Source organism: Beta vulgaris, chromosome 9 (assembly GCF_026745355.1).
Source record: "Beta vulgaris subsp. vulgaris cultivar EL10 chromosome 9, EL10.2, whole genome shotgun sequence".
Lineage (NCBI taxonomy): Eukaryota > Viridiplantae > Streptophyta > Magnoliopsida > Caryophyllales > Amaranthaceae > Beta > Beta vulgaris.
In genome coordinates this window covers 54,797,012-54,813,008 of record NC_079210.1, presented here as the reverse complement: position 1 = coordinate 54,813,008, position 15,997 = coordinate 54,797,012, and the positions used below count along the sequence as shown (strand labels likewise).

At 28.7% G+C, this 15,997-nt stretch overlaps 1 protein-coding gene across 1 annotated transcript; it reads left to right on the top strand.

The window, feature by feature from the left end:
* Positions 1–6,920: 6,920 nt before the first annotated feature.
* Positions 6,921–9,427, top strand: LOC104904919 (pumilio homolog 12). The gene is made up of 4 exons (XM_010693338.3): positions 6,921–7,954; positions 8,084–8,258; positions 8,878–9,041; positions 9,151–9,427. The coding sequence occupies exons 1-4, from the start codon at positions 6,921–6,923 to the stop codon at positions 9,425–9,427; spliced, it is 1,650 nt and encodes a 549-aa protein (XP_010691640.3).
* Positions 9,428–15,997: the final 6,570 nt, after the last annotated feature.

Here is a 15,997-nt window from a genome sequence, read left to right as displayed (position 1 = left end):
AATTTTCCAATTAGTTAAGGAATTTTAATAACTAGTGACATATTTTTGACTCTTAGTTTCAATCTATATTTCCAATTAACCACGCACAAATGAAACACCACAAATGAAGTTCTCTGATGCTTTAAATGCTTACAAGTTATCTAGAAATTAAAGTTGATTTTGGGTTAAAATAGTTCATTTTGGTGTATAATGAAGTGAGTTCTTTAAATTTTGATTGTTTGAGGTTTTAGGATTTTATAGCCTTAAGTGGAACTAGATTGCTTGATGTTTTTGGGTTAAAGTGGTTTATCTTGGTGTATGACAAAGTGGGTTCATTTATTTTTGTTTGATTAAGGTTTTAGGATTTTATAGCTTGAAGTGGAACTGGATTGATTGATGATTTTTGGTTAAATTATTGGTTCAGTTTAGTATACTACGTTTGGTGGGATTTACCAGAATTTTCCAATTAGTTAAGGAATTTTAATACTTAGTTACATATTTTTAGCTCTTAGTTATGATTTTCTAATTTATACTTAGCTTTTGCTTAATAATTATGAAATTCGGATATATAGTTATGATTTTTAGGTTATTAGTTACTAATTGTGGTTAATAATGGTTTTATGGTCGATAGTTGTGATTCTGGCTATTAGTTATTGTTTTTTGATAAATAGTTGTGATATTTGGGTATTTAGTTATTATTGTTTTTAAATCCCCCGTAAATTTATGGATATTATAAATATATTTTAGTATATATATATATATATATATATATATATATATATATATATATATATATATATATATATTTGTATTTAAATATGATTTAGTTTAAAATAATTTATTTCTTTAAAGGTTGGGTATTTGAAATTCAAAGTAATTATTTTAAGGATTTGAATAAGTTAATATATTTTGCTAAGACATGGTTTGAAAAACATTTAAAATACTTTTTGAATTTGAAAAAGGAGTTTAAATGGGTTTGAGGAATCCAAATACTAATTGGACTAGGAAAATGACTTCTAGTGACGTTAGGAGTTTTAATCATCAATAATCCTATTCAACATTAAATTTATTTAAAACTCAATTGCCTTTTTCTAAGCTCAAAAGGAAAAAAAATACCTATAAATACATTAGACCCAAATTTTACCCACACACAAAATTTCTCTCTCCTCCCTCTCACAAACCGATGGTACCCTTTCTCTTTCTCCCTCTTCCACGATTCTCTCTCTCCCCTCCTTTTTTCTCTTCCAAGAAACAATTTCTTCCTCAACAAGAAATCCTTTTTCACTTCACACCACCACCACTGACCACCGTGATTTCTGGCCGCTGTTATCACTCCACGACCGGCGCCCCTTTTTATCCTCTCCGTTCTTTGTGTTGGATTGATTACTTTTCTTCCTCCTCAAGTTTTATTTAAAGATTATGTTTTTATGATTTGTTTTAGTGTTAATTAAGTATGTTTAGAAGCTTTAATTTATTGATTTAATGATAAATCTATGATTATATAATTTATGTATTGAAGCAATAAAAATCCATATTTAATTATTATGTTTAAATTAGATTTTTAATTATCAAAGCATGGATTTTAAGGGTGTTAAAGATTGGAAAATCATAGTAGTATGTTATAAACTATAGATATTATACTTATAAGTTTAAGCATGTTTAAATGGAGTTTTAATAAATTATATGTTACCGAAATTTTAAAAGGTTGTTATTAACGAAGTTTTATGGATTTTAATGAGTAGTATATTAGTAATATGATAGGGGGTATTAGTAATTGGAGTTTTAATGATGGGAACAACTTTTAAAGGAGATTTAAAGTATTTTAAAGTTGTTGGAATTTATTTGGAGTATTAATTATAGAATTTAATTGTTGTTTTACGTGGAGAGTTTGCTCTAGGCAACTTCTAAAGTTGTTAAAGTGACATATCAATTTGTCTATACAATGTACGTATGTACCTGTGTGTTATTTCATGTAGTATCATGCTTTTAGGAAGAAAAATTATGTAGTATCATGTATAGGAACTTTGTGAGTTTATATCTGATTGTTATTATGTTGGATTTTACATATTTTATGATTGTATGCGAACATATTAATTATGAGATTTATATCATGCTTGTGTGGAAGATTGATGCAAGCATGTTGGTTGGGAACTTTATTTTATTAATTTACATACAGGAATTAATATATTTATTGGTATGCACTAGTACAGAAAAGGCAATTTGCGTCGGATGTGAGGCGCCTATTTGCGTCGCACATGGGTCCGACGGCAAAGGCCTCGACGCAGATGACCCAGACATGATCTGCGTCGTATGCTGAGCGACGCAAATGGTTGAGCTATTTGCGTCGCACCTGTATACGATGCGACGCAGATGACTCTCCACAACCCCAAATAATAAGGTAATTTGCGTCGCACATAGCAGTATGTGCGAGGCAAATCAGGCCAAAAAGTGGGCAAATCAGGCCAAAAAGTAGGAGCCAGCACTCAATATTTTGCACTTACTTAAAATCGCAATAATTCATTTTTTTTCTCTCAAACTCACAGTTCCATATTCCCAATTTAAAATTGCATAATTTTACATTGATATGTAAATATTATATACAAACACATCTTTTGCATTAATATGTAAATATTAGATACAACATATGTATAAAATATATATACAATATATACAAAACAAATTACATTGTAAATATGTAAAAGAATTTGTAAACTAAATGTAAACAAATTACATTGCAAATGTAAAATAAACTAAAACAAGGATGAGCCGCTGCCGGTTTCCGACGAAGAAGACTTCGAGAAGAACAAATTACACAGATCTGCAAATGAAAATAAGAAATTCAGAGAATTAAAAAGAAAATCCCATACTATGATAAATGCCAATAAAAGTAAAAAATCAGATATAAAAAAAAAAAAGTCGCAGATATGAAAACCAAAAACGAATAAATTAGATCTAGAAAATTAATGCTAAAAATTAGATCTAAATTTCAGATGCATGAACTAGAAAATTAATTTCCTCTCAAAAAAAAAACTAGAAAATTAACGCCAAAAACGAATAAACGCCAAAAATTAGATCTAAAAAATTAACACTAAAAATAAGATCTAAAATTAAAAACGAATAAACGCCAAAAAGAAAACAGAAAATTAGATCTAAAAAATGAAAAAACGAAATTGTAGATCTGAAAACCTGAGATGCACGAAGAAGTCGCAGGAGATTATACTCGAAGATCTTCAATTTTCGTTGCGATTATACCATATTTTCGCCGGAGATCTAACTCGAAAATGAAAAATCAGATTGTTTGTTGCGTTTATACATAATTTTCGCCGGAGATCTTGAAAACGAGGTTTTTTTTTGTTGCGATTATACCTATTTTTCGCCAGAGACAGACGTGTTTGAGAGAACCGGTGAGAGAATAAGAGAGGCCGGTGAGGGAGAGTCGTGTTTTTGAGGGTGAGAGAGAGACACGGGTTTGAGGGTGAGAGAAAGAGGGGGTTTGAGTGTTTGAGAGAGACAGACGTGTTTGAGGGTTTGAGAGAGAGTGAGATAGAGAGTTTCTGAGAATGAGAATTGAAGAGAGAGAGTGAGATAGAGAGTTTCTGAGAATGAGAATTGAAGAGAGAGAGAGTTTCTGAGAATGAGAATTGAAGAGAGACAGTTCCTGAGAATCAGAATTGAAGAGAGAGGCGCTGAGAATGAAAATTGAAGAGAGAGTGTGAGGCGCGCTGAGAATGAAAATTGAAGAGAGAGAGTGTGAGGCGCGCTAGGGTTTATGGAATAAAAAGGGTAGGTAGTGGGCCTCGTGGTTTATGTGCGTCGCACATTAAATAGGTGCGATGCAAATTAACTATTTTGCAACGCACTTAAAAGACATGCGACGCAGATAGTTGAGACGATTTGCGTCGCATAGACACGGAAACGACGCACATTTGGCTTTTGCAACGCATGTAAAGAAGGTGCGACGCAAATGGGCCATGTTGTGCGTCGCACTCCTCCCACGTGCGACGCAAATCCCAACTGTGCGTCGTTTCCGTGTCTATGCGACGCAAATCAGGGGACGCAAATCGTCTATTTTGGACTAGTGATGGATCATGATTGAATAATCTGTTCTTTTTTATTATTATTTTCATTACTCTATGAGGACTATGGGCCATAATTGGTAAGTTGATAAATTATATCTTTGAAAAGTTAGTTGGTTGTTGGCTAGGTTAAACAAATAAGAAGGATTGAATTAAAGAAAAAATAATCTTGAAAAGTAAGTTGTTTGATCACTTATTTAATCTTAAGATAAAAGTAAAGTTGTGAATGTTTGATTATATATTATATATTATATATGTTGCTTGTGTACGTGTCATAACACGTAATAATTGATAAATAATGTAAAGTGAAACATGGATAATAATAAACTTTAGACTGGTGCATGCACGTTTGAAGTTGGACAATCAGGAGTGGGGGTACATGCTGAGCGGGCCAAGACTTTTTTTGGGTTCAGATTGATCACCGTTCATATTTTTATTTAAAAGGTTCCTCGATATCGTAGGTCATGGGAATACGGCGTCGTGCCCATATTTCGTCTTTCAAAGGGAAGGTTGATTTGTAGTTAGACAACTCGGTCCAATGACTATTCCATCAAAGTAATAAAAAGTGACGTAAAGTTTAGTCTAGTAAAAGTTATTTGCATATTGTTATATTGTTATTTATTACTGCTTAATATTATTAGTATCATGTTAGGAATGTTTATTTATTATTACGTAGTACGCAGCTTTGCTGACTACGTGCTTTGTTTGTATGTGTTGATCATGATTTTGCCTTATTGATCTTGTGATGATTCATTCTTGGTGAGCAGATTCTCTAGTGCATTGTCATCTACAGATGTGCAGATGATGCATCATGGGGGTTCGGGAATTGAGAGCTTGTGTAGCATATTGATTTATTTATTGTTTTATAGTTGATACATTTATAATTAAGTTGGTTTTGAGTTAACGTTAACATTGTTATTTGGTTTTAAAGTTGACTTTGTTATTTATTAAATTTCAATTCTAAAGTTAGTTATATGTTTTCTGATACAAAATTCTAAATATGCCAATACGTTATCACACGGACGATAATGCTTTCATGATTCTCTATTTTTGTATTTGAAATAAAAGTATTGTTGGATCAAAGAGAGAATTATCGGGGTGTTACAATTTTTTACATTAGTTATGACTTTTTTTTTTTTAGTTTCGATTTTATGGCTAATATTTTTAGTCTAGAAAATAACTAAAAGTAGATTATAATTATAGCATATCAATAATTATTTATTAATCTTATGAGTAACAATGATGCATGGTTTTATGGTTATAGTTTTGATACTTTGAGGGTTGATAGTATACGCGGTCAATAGTTATGATTTTAATTAGTTCATTAGTTATATTTATTGTATGCATCAATAAACATTGTTTTTGCCTTTGTTGTTTGAGGTTGACATAACTAATGCAAAAATGCGATAGTTATTGGAGAAAGAGAGAATTAGTGCGTTAATTTTTTGAGAAAGAAATAATTATTATGCGTGATATTGAAATTATGTCCAATAAAATGCATTACAATCTGATTTTTATGATATAACTAATATAGTTGAGCGCTTAACTAATATATATATACTTCAACGTTTAACTAATATATTTCAGCGCTTAACTAATTCACCAAGAAGAAATTTAAGGCTAGCATAACTAATAGGTGCAAGCACTTAACTAATTCTACGGTTGGTTTGATGCACGCGCGTGATGTCAGTATGACAATCCTTAATAAAAAAGTAAACGCAACTTTATGAGACAATTTGAGTAATTAATGATGATTATATTAACCGAATGTACAAACGATGTTGTCAACTATAGTTGTTTTTTTTTTTTACCAAAAGTGAATTGATTCGAACAGATGAAATTACTCAAAATGGTAATTGTTGCGATAGAAAAAGAATAGAGAAATTTTATAACAATTGTGTTGAAAAAACTCATTTCACATCAACAAAAATCAACAATGTTAAAAAAAAATAAAAAAAATAAAAAAACAATAATAATCCGTGCAACGCGCGAGTTTCAAAACTAGTATAATAAATTGTGAAATTATTATCCGGTACACAAATATATTCAATATTTGATCAACAAATGAAAATAAATTTACACTAAATATCAATTTATGATATTGACACAATAAATTAAAATATATAAACATGCATACAAGATAAATTCATGCCAACAATGTTTTGAATTTTTTTATTGCCATTAACATATAACAAAATTCATGATTAGATTTTTGTCAAAAATAAAAATAACAAAATTCAAATTTAATATTATTACAGTGATTTTTCGGCATAAAACAGCTGAACTGAACTGAATTGGATTGAATTGAATTAAAGGCATAAAACAGCTGAACTGAACTGAATTGGATTGAATTGAATTGAACTGAAATAAAATGAATAGTGATATGTGAGAGTAAAAGTATTATCCAGAACTGAACTGAAAATAAGTTACGGAGAACAGGTCCTAACAATATAAAAAAAAACTTCACTAACATGACAGTTTTACAAAAATCTCTGAGCTTTCGTACTGTCCATATTAAGCGAGTAGGACTTGGTCTTCCGACCAATTATCTTTCTTAATAATAACAATAATAAAAAAAAAAGCATCACAAAGTTTGAACTTTTAAACACTTTTATCCGAAATAAGAGATTGATTTTCAAAAGACTCCAACTACCTAAAAAAATTTATCAGTAAGATCAACAAAATCTTTTTATCATAATCTTCTCTCTCCTCAAAAACTAACTCAAATCCCTTAATATTCTCACCTTCCTCCTCAGTCCTCTCTCATAAAAACCCTATTTATTAGTTTCCTAATCAAAAAAAAATTCTCTCTCTCTTCATTAAACCCTCCTCTTTTCTTTATTCTTTCTTCGTCTTTGTTTCACCATGGATGACGACCGTAAAAAACGATGGTCCTTCAACCATCATCTCCCATCCAACCCTCCTCTTTCTTCCACTTCCTCCACCCAAACCACCGATCATCCTCCTTTTCTCTCTCCTCCATACACCCAATCCTTAGAAAATCAATTATCTCATCTTTCTTTATTAGGTTCGGGTTCAGCTTCCCTAAACCCTAACCTACCACGCACTGTTAATAATAATAATAACAATCTTGATAATCTTCAACACCCTTCTTACCCTCACCCTCGCACTCCTTTTGATTTGGATACATTCCGACCTTATTACGCCGGTGCTAGTACTCAAATACCAGCTAGTTTTTTGGCTGCGTTCTCTTCATCGTCATCTTCGTCGTCGTCTAATCAACCGAACCTCAATAACTACTATGGTTCGGGTTCGGGTTCGGGTGCGGGTTCGGGTGCGGGTTACAATTATAATGATATGAATCATTCTAGTATTCTTCTACGTAACGGGTTTACCGGGTTTAACGGATTTCGATCAAGTTTGAGTGATGATCTTGAGTTACGTAGATCATACCTTGAGCATATTAGTAATGTTGTGAATAATCTGTTGTGTAATGGGTATATGAATGATCATAATCATCATAATCATAGTTATAGTTCAAATAGTATTAATTATAATAATAACAAGAAGAGGATGGTTAGAAGTCGGGGTTATAACAGTAATTATCGTAGTGGTAGTGGTGTTGTAACGACTCCAGTAAATTTGTTTTATGATCCGACTTCTTGGGAAGAAATCAAGGGGAGAGTTGTTGATTATGTGAAAGATAAGAGTTTAAGTCAATTATTGATTAGGAAGTTTGAGTCTGGGAAAATGGAAGGGATTAAGATGGTTGTTTCTGAGATTAAAGAGGGTATTAGTGAGGTTTTGTTTAATGCAAATGGAAGTCAATTCTTTCAAAAACTGTTGGATTTTCTTGATCAACAAGATATTGTTGAATTATTGAAGGGTGTAATGGCTAATCAGCGCGAATTCGTTGATATATGCTTTGATTGTCACGGGTATGTGTGTATTAATTAGGTTAATTTTTTTTGTATTTGATTATTGATTAGTATTTGTTTTATTTAAGATAATTTAGCTTTGATGATTTGATTTGATTTGATTTTGTTTTGATTTGTTATGATATGTAGGACTAGAGCAGTGCAGAAATTGCTGCAAACTGTGGATGCGAATAACCGGGAGGTTAGGATGGTGGTGTTGAATGCAATAAGGGGAGTTGGAGTGACTTTAACCAAAAATCTGAATAGTTATCATGTTTTTGATGAGCTCTTAAAAGCTTTCCAACAAGCTTCTGAAGTTATTTTCGTAAGTATTCTTTTATTGGTGTGATTGGTTTAGGCTTTTAGAATTCGTATAAAATTCGAGTTTTTTTTTTTTATTATTTATCCATATGAGCCATGAAGGCGTTACAAAGTAAAAAAAAAAAAGAAGAGACATCCTTGGTATAAAATTCGAGTTTTCGTTGTTAGTTATTGGTGTTCATTCTGATTTGATGATATTTGTATTAATTAGCATGTTAAAGCATGGACTAATGGAGTGTTGTGAATATTATGTTAACTCATCTGACATTGTGTTGAAGCACAACTCATATATATAAGGCCCTGTTCGTTATCGTTTTTTGTTTTAATTTTCTTTGAAAATTAAAAATCAAAAACTGGAAACCAAAAAAAAGTAGTTTTCCCTTTTAGTTGTCGATTTTCAAAATCATTATGTTTCCAATAAATTTGACTAATTTTTTACTCATTATAGAACATATATAATAGGACTTTGAAAATCAAAAAACCAAAAAACAGAAAACCACCGTAATACCGAACGGGCCCTAAGTTAATATATCGATGTTATAGTTGTTGATTGTTATTACCTCTAGTCTAATATGCAAACTCTTTGTTGATTGTTAATGATTATGTTTTTGCACCTCGTACAGCCTCTCCTTGGTGAAATTGCAGATCACACTGTAAACATAGCAGTGGACAAAAGTGGGTGTTGTGCACTGCAAAACTGTATAGAACATGGTAGAGGACCCGAACGTGATCGTATTATTTATGAGATCATAGCTCATGCTGCAGAATTATCTGAAGATGCTTATGGGTTCGTTTACTTGGTGTAATTATTAAGTAATTACTTTCTGTAGTTATTGTCTTCTTTTTTATTTTTCTTCTGAAAGTTGCATTTTTTTTTTTTTTTGCTTAATTTGCAGGAACTATGTTGTGCAATATGTAGTTGGGATGAAAACTGATCCTCATGCTAGAGTCGAAGTCTTTAGGATTCTGATGGGGAAATTTGTATATTTGAGTAAAAGCAAGTTTGGCAGCCATGTCGTTGAGAAATGCTTAAAAGAAGCTGATGATGAACATTTCAACCTTATCATTGGAGAAATTATTGAAGATCCTAGAGTGTTTTTGGAGATTGTCCAGCATCCTATGGGTAATTTTGTGGCTCAGACTGCGTTAGAAAGATCCCAGGTGAGAGCCTGATTAACCTCGATTGTTTACCCTATACGTTGATTAATTAAGTTAATTACTCAGGGGGCGTTTGATATGATTAAAGGAAACAAAATGGAAAGGATTTGGATAAAGAGGGGAAATGAAAATAATAATTGTTACTTTTAATAGTTGTTTGGTATCCTACAATGTTTGTTACTCAACACTTATACCAAACAATTAGAAATAGAAAAGCTTATTTGAATCCGTTTCCTGCATCAAGTTTTTCAATAACAAACACCCTCTCAACAAAGCGTGGATTATGCACTAGATTGTGCACCCAAAAAGAACATACTATTTGTATAAAAGAACACGAACTTTTTTCAACAACTTTTATACTTTAAAAGAACACATGATTTTAAATTAAAGAACGTGTAAATTTATATTTATAAAAGAACAAAGGTTATAAGGAAAAGAACATATAGTAAATGAACATCTACACTTAAGTAAAATAACATATACTTTTTAGAATTAAATTGAAAAAAGAATCTTTAATTGCAAAATTTAAGGAAGCAAATAACAATAATTTTTTAAAATTTAAACTTTATAAATGATAAAACGACCTAGTTTAGAAAAGGGTGCACCATGCTCTACATGCACTTGGGTGTGTATACTTATTTGCGCTCAATATATGTCTCTTTTTACATTGCTACATACTTGACAATTTCTTTATTTACGTGTTAATATAGACGGTACAAGGTGATGCGCACAAGAGGCTAATGGATCTGATTAATGATAACTATGCGTTTTTGCATAGCCATATGCATGGCAAGATGGTGTTAGCTCAAGCCAAGTGCGGCAGGTCTCGTGTATTTCGCCATTCTAGGTGTAACTAGTTTGGTTCTGTTAGACTGTTAGTTTGGATTGTTTGTGTGTGTTTTAGTTTGTTTTAGTATTGATGTGTTGTTTGTCATTGTTTTCAAGTGCTTGATAAAATCATAATACTCTGATGTATTAGTGTCTTAGAATGTCGTTTAGGAATATGAGTTTGTACTAGTATCATATAGCTAATATTTTCTAGGAGGGATATTTGTCTTGCTAGAATGAAGTGATTAACCTCTCCTCTCACTGATGTGTTTGTGGGAGAGAATAATTCCTTCATAGGATCATAGTTTGTTAGTGTGTTGATGTGTGTCTAGTGTTCAAATAATGACATAGAAGTATTGTGTGTTGTGTTCTATTTCTGTTGTCTTTGCATTATTTTGAAACTCTAGAGGATCTCAACACAATTTCGAGATTATACCTAATCTAACGTATCTATCGTTTAAGCTATCAATGATCTGACTTTTTAAAGGAAAAGACTACGAACTTACTCAAAGTGTGGGATGGGGAGATCAAATGAGATTTGGTGGTGATTGATTGGAAACGATAACAGTACCTCAAAGTTTATACTGCAATTTTAACAAATTAGGAAAGGTTTTTTTTGGAAGATATACCATATTATTTGGGTAATTTGTAATTTTATTGAGCGCCCTCTAGGGTGTTTGTTAACAATTTAGCATTTGCCGAATTATTTGAAAATTTTTGAATCCAACACAAAGTAAGCAAATATTCTACTCATTGCGAATCTATAAATTTGTATTAAGCGTTCTTAAACAGACGCCACATAAAATACTCTTTCTTATGTTGCATGTTGATAAAAAAAATCGTTAGAAAATACATTGCGTACGATTTGATCTTGCGGCCTCAACTTTTTATATACAGTCTCAACCAGTAAACCAAGTTATATTTGATATATCATTTAAAAGTAAAATATTAATAAAGGAAAAGTTTAAAACTATAATTACCCGGTACATAAATCGGGTCTAAAACCTACTTATCGTAAAACTTTATAGAAAGATCTCCAAAATAGTGAATCGGGCTCGATGAAATAAGTCATAACTTTATTTTTGGTGCCTTGAGGTTTATAATAAATAATATAATAATAATTAATAATGATATAATACTAATAATTAATAATAATAAAAATAATAAAACTAATAGTAATAGTAATAGTAATAGTAATAGTAATAATAATAACAATAATAATAACAATAACAATAACAATAACAATAACAATAACAATAACAATAACAATAACAATAACAATAACAATAACAATAACAATAACAATAACAATAACAATAACAATAACAATAACAATAACAATAACAATAACAATAACAATAACAATAACAATAACAATAACAATAACAATAACAATAACAATAACAATAACAATAACAATAACAATAACAATAACAATAACAATAACAATAACAATAACAATAATAATAACAATAATAATAACAATAATAATAACAATAACAATAACAATAACAATAACAATAATAATAATAATAATAATAATAATAATAATAATAATAATAATAATAATAATAATAATAATAATAATAATAATAATAATAATAATAATAATAATAATAATAATAATAATAATAATATAATAATAATAATATAATAATAATAATAATAATAATAATAATAATAATAAATAATAATAATAATATAATAATAATAATAATAATAATAATAATAATAATAATAATAATATAATAATAATAATAATAATAATAATAATAATAATAACAATAATAATAACAATAATAATAATATAATAATAATAATAATATAATATAATAATAATAATAATAATAATAATAATAATAATAATAATAATAATAATAATAATAATAATAATAATAATAATAATAATAATAATATAATAATAATAAAATAATAATAATAATAATAATATAATAATAATAATAATAATAATAATAATAATAATAATAATAATTAATAATAATAATAATAATAATAATAATAATAATAATAATAAATAATAATAATAATAATAATAATAAAATAATAATAATAATAATAATAATAATAATAATAATAATAATATAATATAATAATAATATAATAATAATAATAATAATAATAAATAATAATAATAATAATAAAATAATAATAATAATAATAATAATAATAATAATAAAATAATAATATAATAATAATAATAATATAATAATAATAATAATAAATATAATAATAATAATAATAATAATAATAATAATATAATAATAATTAATATAATAATAATAATAATAATAATAATAATAATAATAATAATAATAATAAAATAATAATAATAATAATAATAATAATAATAATAATAATAATAATAATAATAATAATAATAATAATAATAATAATAATAATAATAATAATAATATTATATAATATTAATATTAATAATAATAATAATAATAATAATAATATTAATAATAATATTAATAATAATATTAATAATATTAATAATAATAATAATAATATTAATAATAATAATAATAATAATAATAATAATAATAATAATAATAATAATAATAATAATAATAATAATAATAATAATAATAATAATAATAATAAGTAAACTGAATTCAATAGAAAAATAAGTCCAAAAAGACAGGACCATGCATGGTTAGCAAAAATATACTTCCTCCGTTTTTTTTTAGATGTTACACTTTCTATTTTTGGAAGTTTTAAATTAGATGTTACACTTTTATTTTGGGTAATAACTTCTCTCTATCTCTCTCCTATCACATGTTCACATGGGACCCTTTTGTTTTTCATTCTCTCTATCTCTCTCCTCTCCAAAAATTACCTAGGAGTCCGTGATTTGAAAAGTGTAACATCTAAAAAAAACGGAGGAAGTAGTATATTTATTACAAAAGCTAGTACATTTAGGTAAAAGTGCTCCATTTGTATACTTTTTAATCTTTCCTGCTTACTTCTACATATTCTCTAATTCAAATTTTTGACCGTTAATATCTTTGAATAAGTGTTGATTAAAGTTATATATACAAAAAAAGTTGTAGCATATGGTAATATGAAAGGGGGTCATCATTCACTTGAGGAGGAATAAGGAAATTTCTCAAATGCGTCCCACGAGGCTTGACTGCTATACCTTAGGGATATGAGGTGAGAAGTGATATCACTATTCCACAACCTCAACTTTGAAAGGAGTTGTATCACCCAACATATAACCTGATTTTTGCTTTTTTGATTCTAATATAATACTTCATTGATAAAACATACTACATATTTTACAAGATTAATTACTTTTATTGATAATCCAACCAAAAGATATGGTATGTTCATGATTGGGCAAATCTCATCAGCACCCCTGCAAGCAAGCCATCTTTTTTTTGGCAAAAGACCAACATATACCCAATCACATCATAATTATACTTGATTCGAATGCACACAATGCGTATTTCGAATAATCATATATTATATTAATATTAAGTTTTAAAACAATAAAAAGGACATTAGATACGTTAGATGGATAGCGAGAACCTAGGAATATATTCTAGGATAATTTTACAATGGATACAATGAAATGGTAACCACCATAACTTTTGTAATCTAGACCATTTTTAATTTTAGGTCCACACCATTTATTAAGTTGACTTTATATGTAAATTATAATTAAAATATATACGTGAATAATTTTTAATATTATAATTTATACATATTAATTGACTTTATATTCTACAAATCTTTGCTAATGATGATAAAAAAAATCTTTAAAAAAATTAAAGAACAATACACCAAAAGGAAGAAAATGACTTTCACCATTTTCTTTTATCTTGAAGGCTCATTTTAAATCAGTGAACAAGATTAATATATAAAAATAGCATGGTCTTGAAAGAGATTATTTGCATTTAGTTTAAAATCAGGCACGACCCCAAATCTACGTAAGAAGAGAACGGATCATCTTTTTGAATATAGCGACTAGTTCAATCTATTTAAGGATCAGTTTTATCTATTTAATGTTGAGCTTAAATCATTTAGTAATCACATTTTTTAATCAATTTGGTGACTAGTTTAATCCATCTAGTGCATAGTCTAAGCCATTCGGTAAGACCGATGTGTTATTTTTTTTAAATATGTTGTAGTTCGAGATTCAAAGGGAAACAAAGGAAGGAGAAGATAAGTGACGAGTGGGATGGTTTGACATGTTTAGAGATAATGTTGGGTTAGAGTGAGATGGGTTGGTTAGAGGAATATAGGCTTGAGTTTATTTAATTTTATATCAAATTTAAACTTATTTTAATAATTTGTATAAAAGTAAAGGATTGAGAGTTCAATTTAAATACACTCCCATTTTTCTAAATAAATACTCCATATTAAGACGAATCTAACAAGATTACATATGACTATATTTTTATTGAAGCGTAAATCACAAACAAATGTTAAAGTGAAATGTGTGAATAGTATAAAATGTCAAAGTGTAATACGCAACAAAAAACTCTCGTTCGTTATCATTTTTTATTTTCAGTTTTTTTGAAAACTAAAAAACAAAAACTGAAAACCTTAGGCTCGTTCGGTATTACTGTGGTTTTCTGTTTTTTGGTTTTCAAAGTCATACCGTATATGTCCTATAATGAATAAAAAATTAGTCAAATTTATTGGAAACATGATGATTTTGAAAACTGACAACTAAAAAGTGAAAACCACTTTTTTCTGGTTCCTGTTTTTGGTTTTTAGTTAAAAAAAAAACTGAAAACAAAAAACGATAACGAACGAGCCCTTAAAAAGTGATTTTTACTTTTTATACTAGTAGGGATGCGCTTAAAAAGTTATGTAGGGCTGCGTTTTTAAAACAAGCGCAACCCTTCTTAAAAAAAATTGAAATAATAAATTCGCGGGCTTCAAATATTAAGCGGGCTTCAAATATTATCCCTCATTCCTTTTCCTCCTTCTCTCTCCTCTCTCACGTCTTTCCTCTCTTCCTTTTCCTCCTTTTCTCTCTCAAAAACTCCTAGAAACGCGACAAAAAGCCTGAAATAATTTGCACTAATCGTGCCGATGGAGTTCGATTGCCTATTGTGATACCTTTTCGGAAACGGAACGGGCCAACGAGTCAAACTCACTGCTATGCTGTGATGTATAGGCTTTTTAAGCCATCGGAGTTCGTTTAAGGCTCAAAATAGGCATTTTAAGTATTTACGAATTTTATTATTTTCTTAATTACGTATTAGGGTTTTGTTTTACGTATTTAAACATTATTAGGTCAATGTTTGGAGGAGTTTTTGACTTTTCAGATCTATAATTTCTTAAACTTTGTTTTGATTAATGTTCTTGTAGTTTCAGATCTATAATTTTTTCTCTTCTGTATTTTTCATTTTCGTTCTTTTTTTTTTCGTTCTTCTGTATTCTAGTTTTTGTTCTTGTTTCTGCAATTATGTGATAACATTTTTTGATTTCCTGTTTTAGTTTTGGATTTGGATGGTTTACTTTAAAGTTTAATGCAAATGTTAAAATTCATAAAATGTGAGATTAACATATGAGTAAAAAAATGTATTTTTTTTTTTTTGGGTAGGAAGGGCTGTGCTTTTACCTAAAAAGCGCAGCCCTTCAAGCTTAAAAGGGCTGCACTTTTTAGGTAAAAGCGCAGCCCTACTTAAAAAGTGAAGGGCTGCGCTTGAAAGGGCTGCTGCCAAAAAGCGCAGCCCTAAAGGCCTTTTTTAGCTCACCCCTTCCTTATTTTTC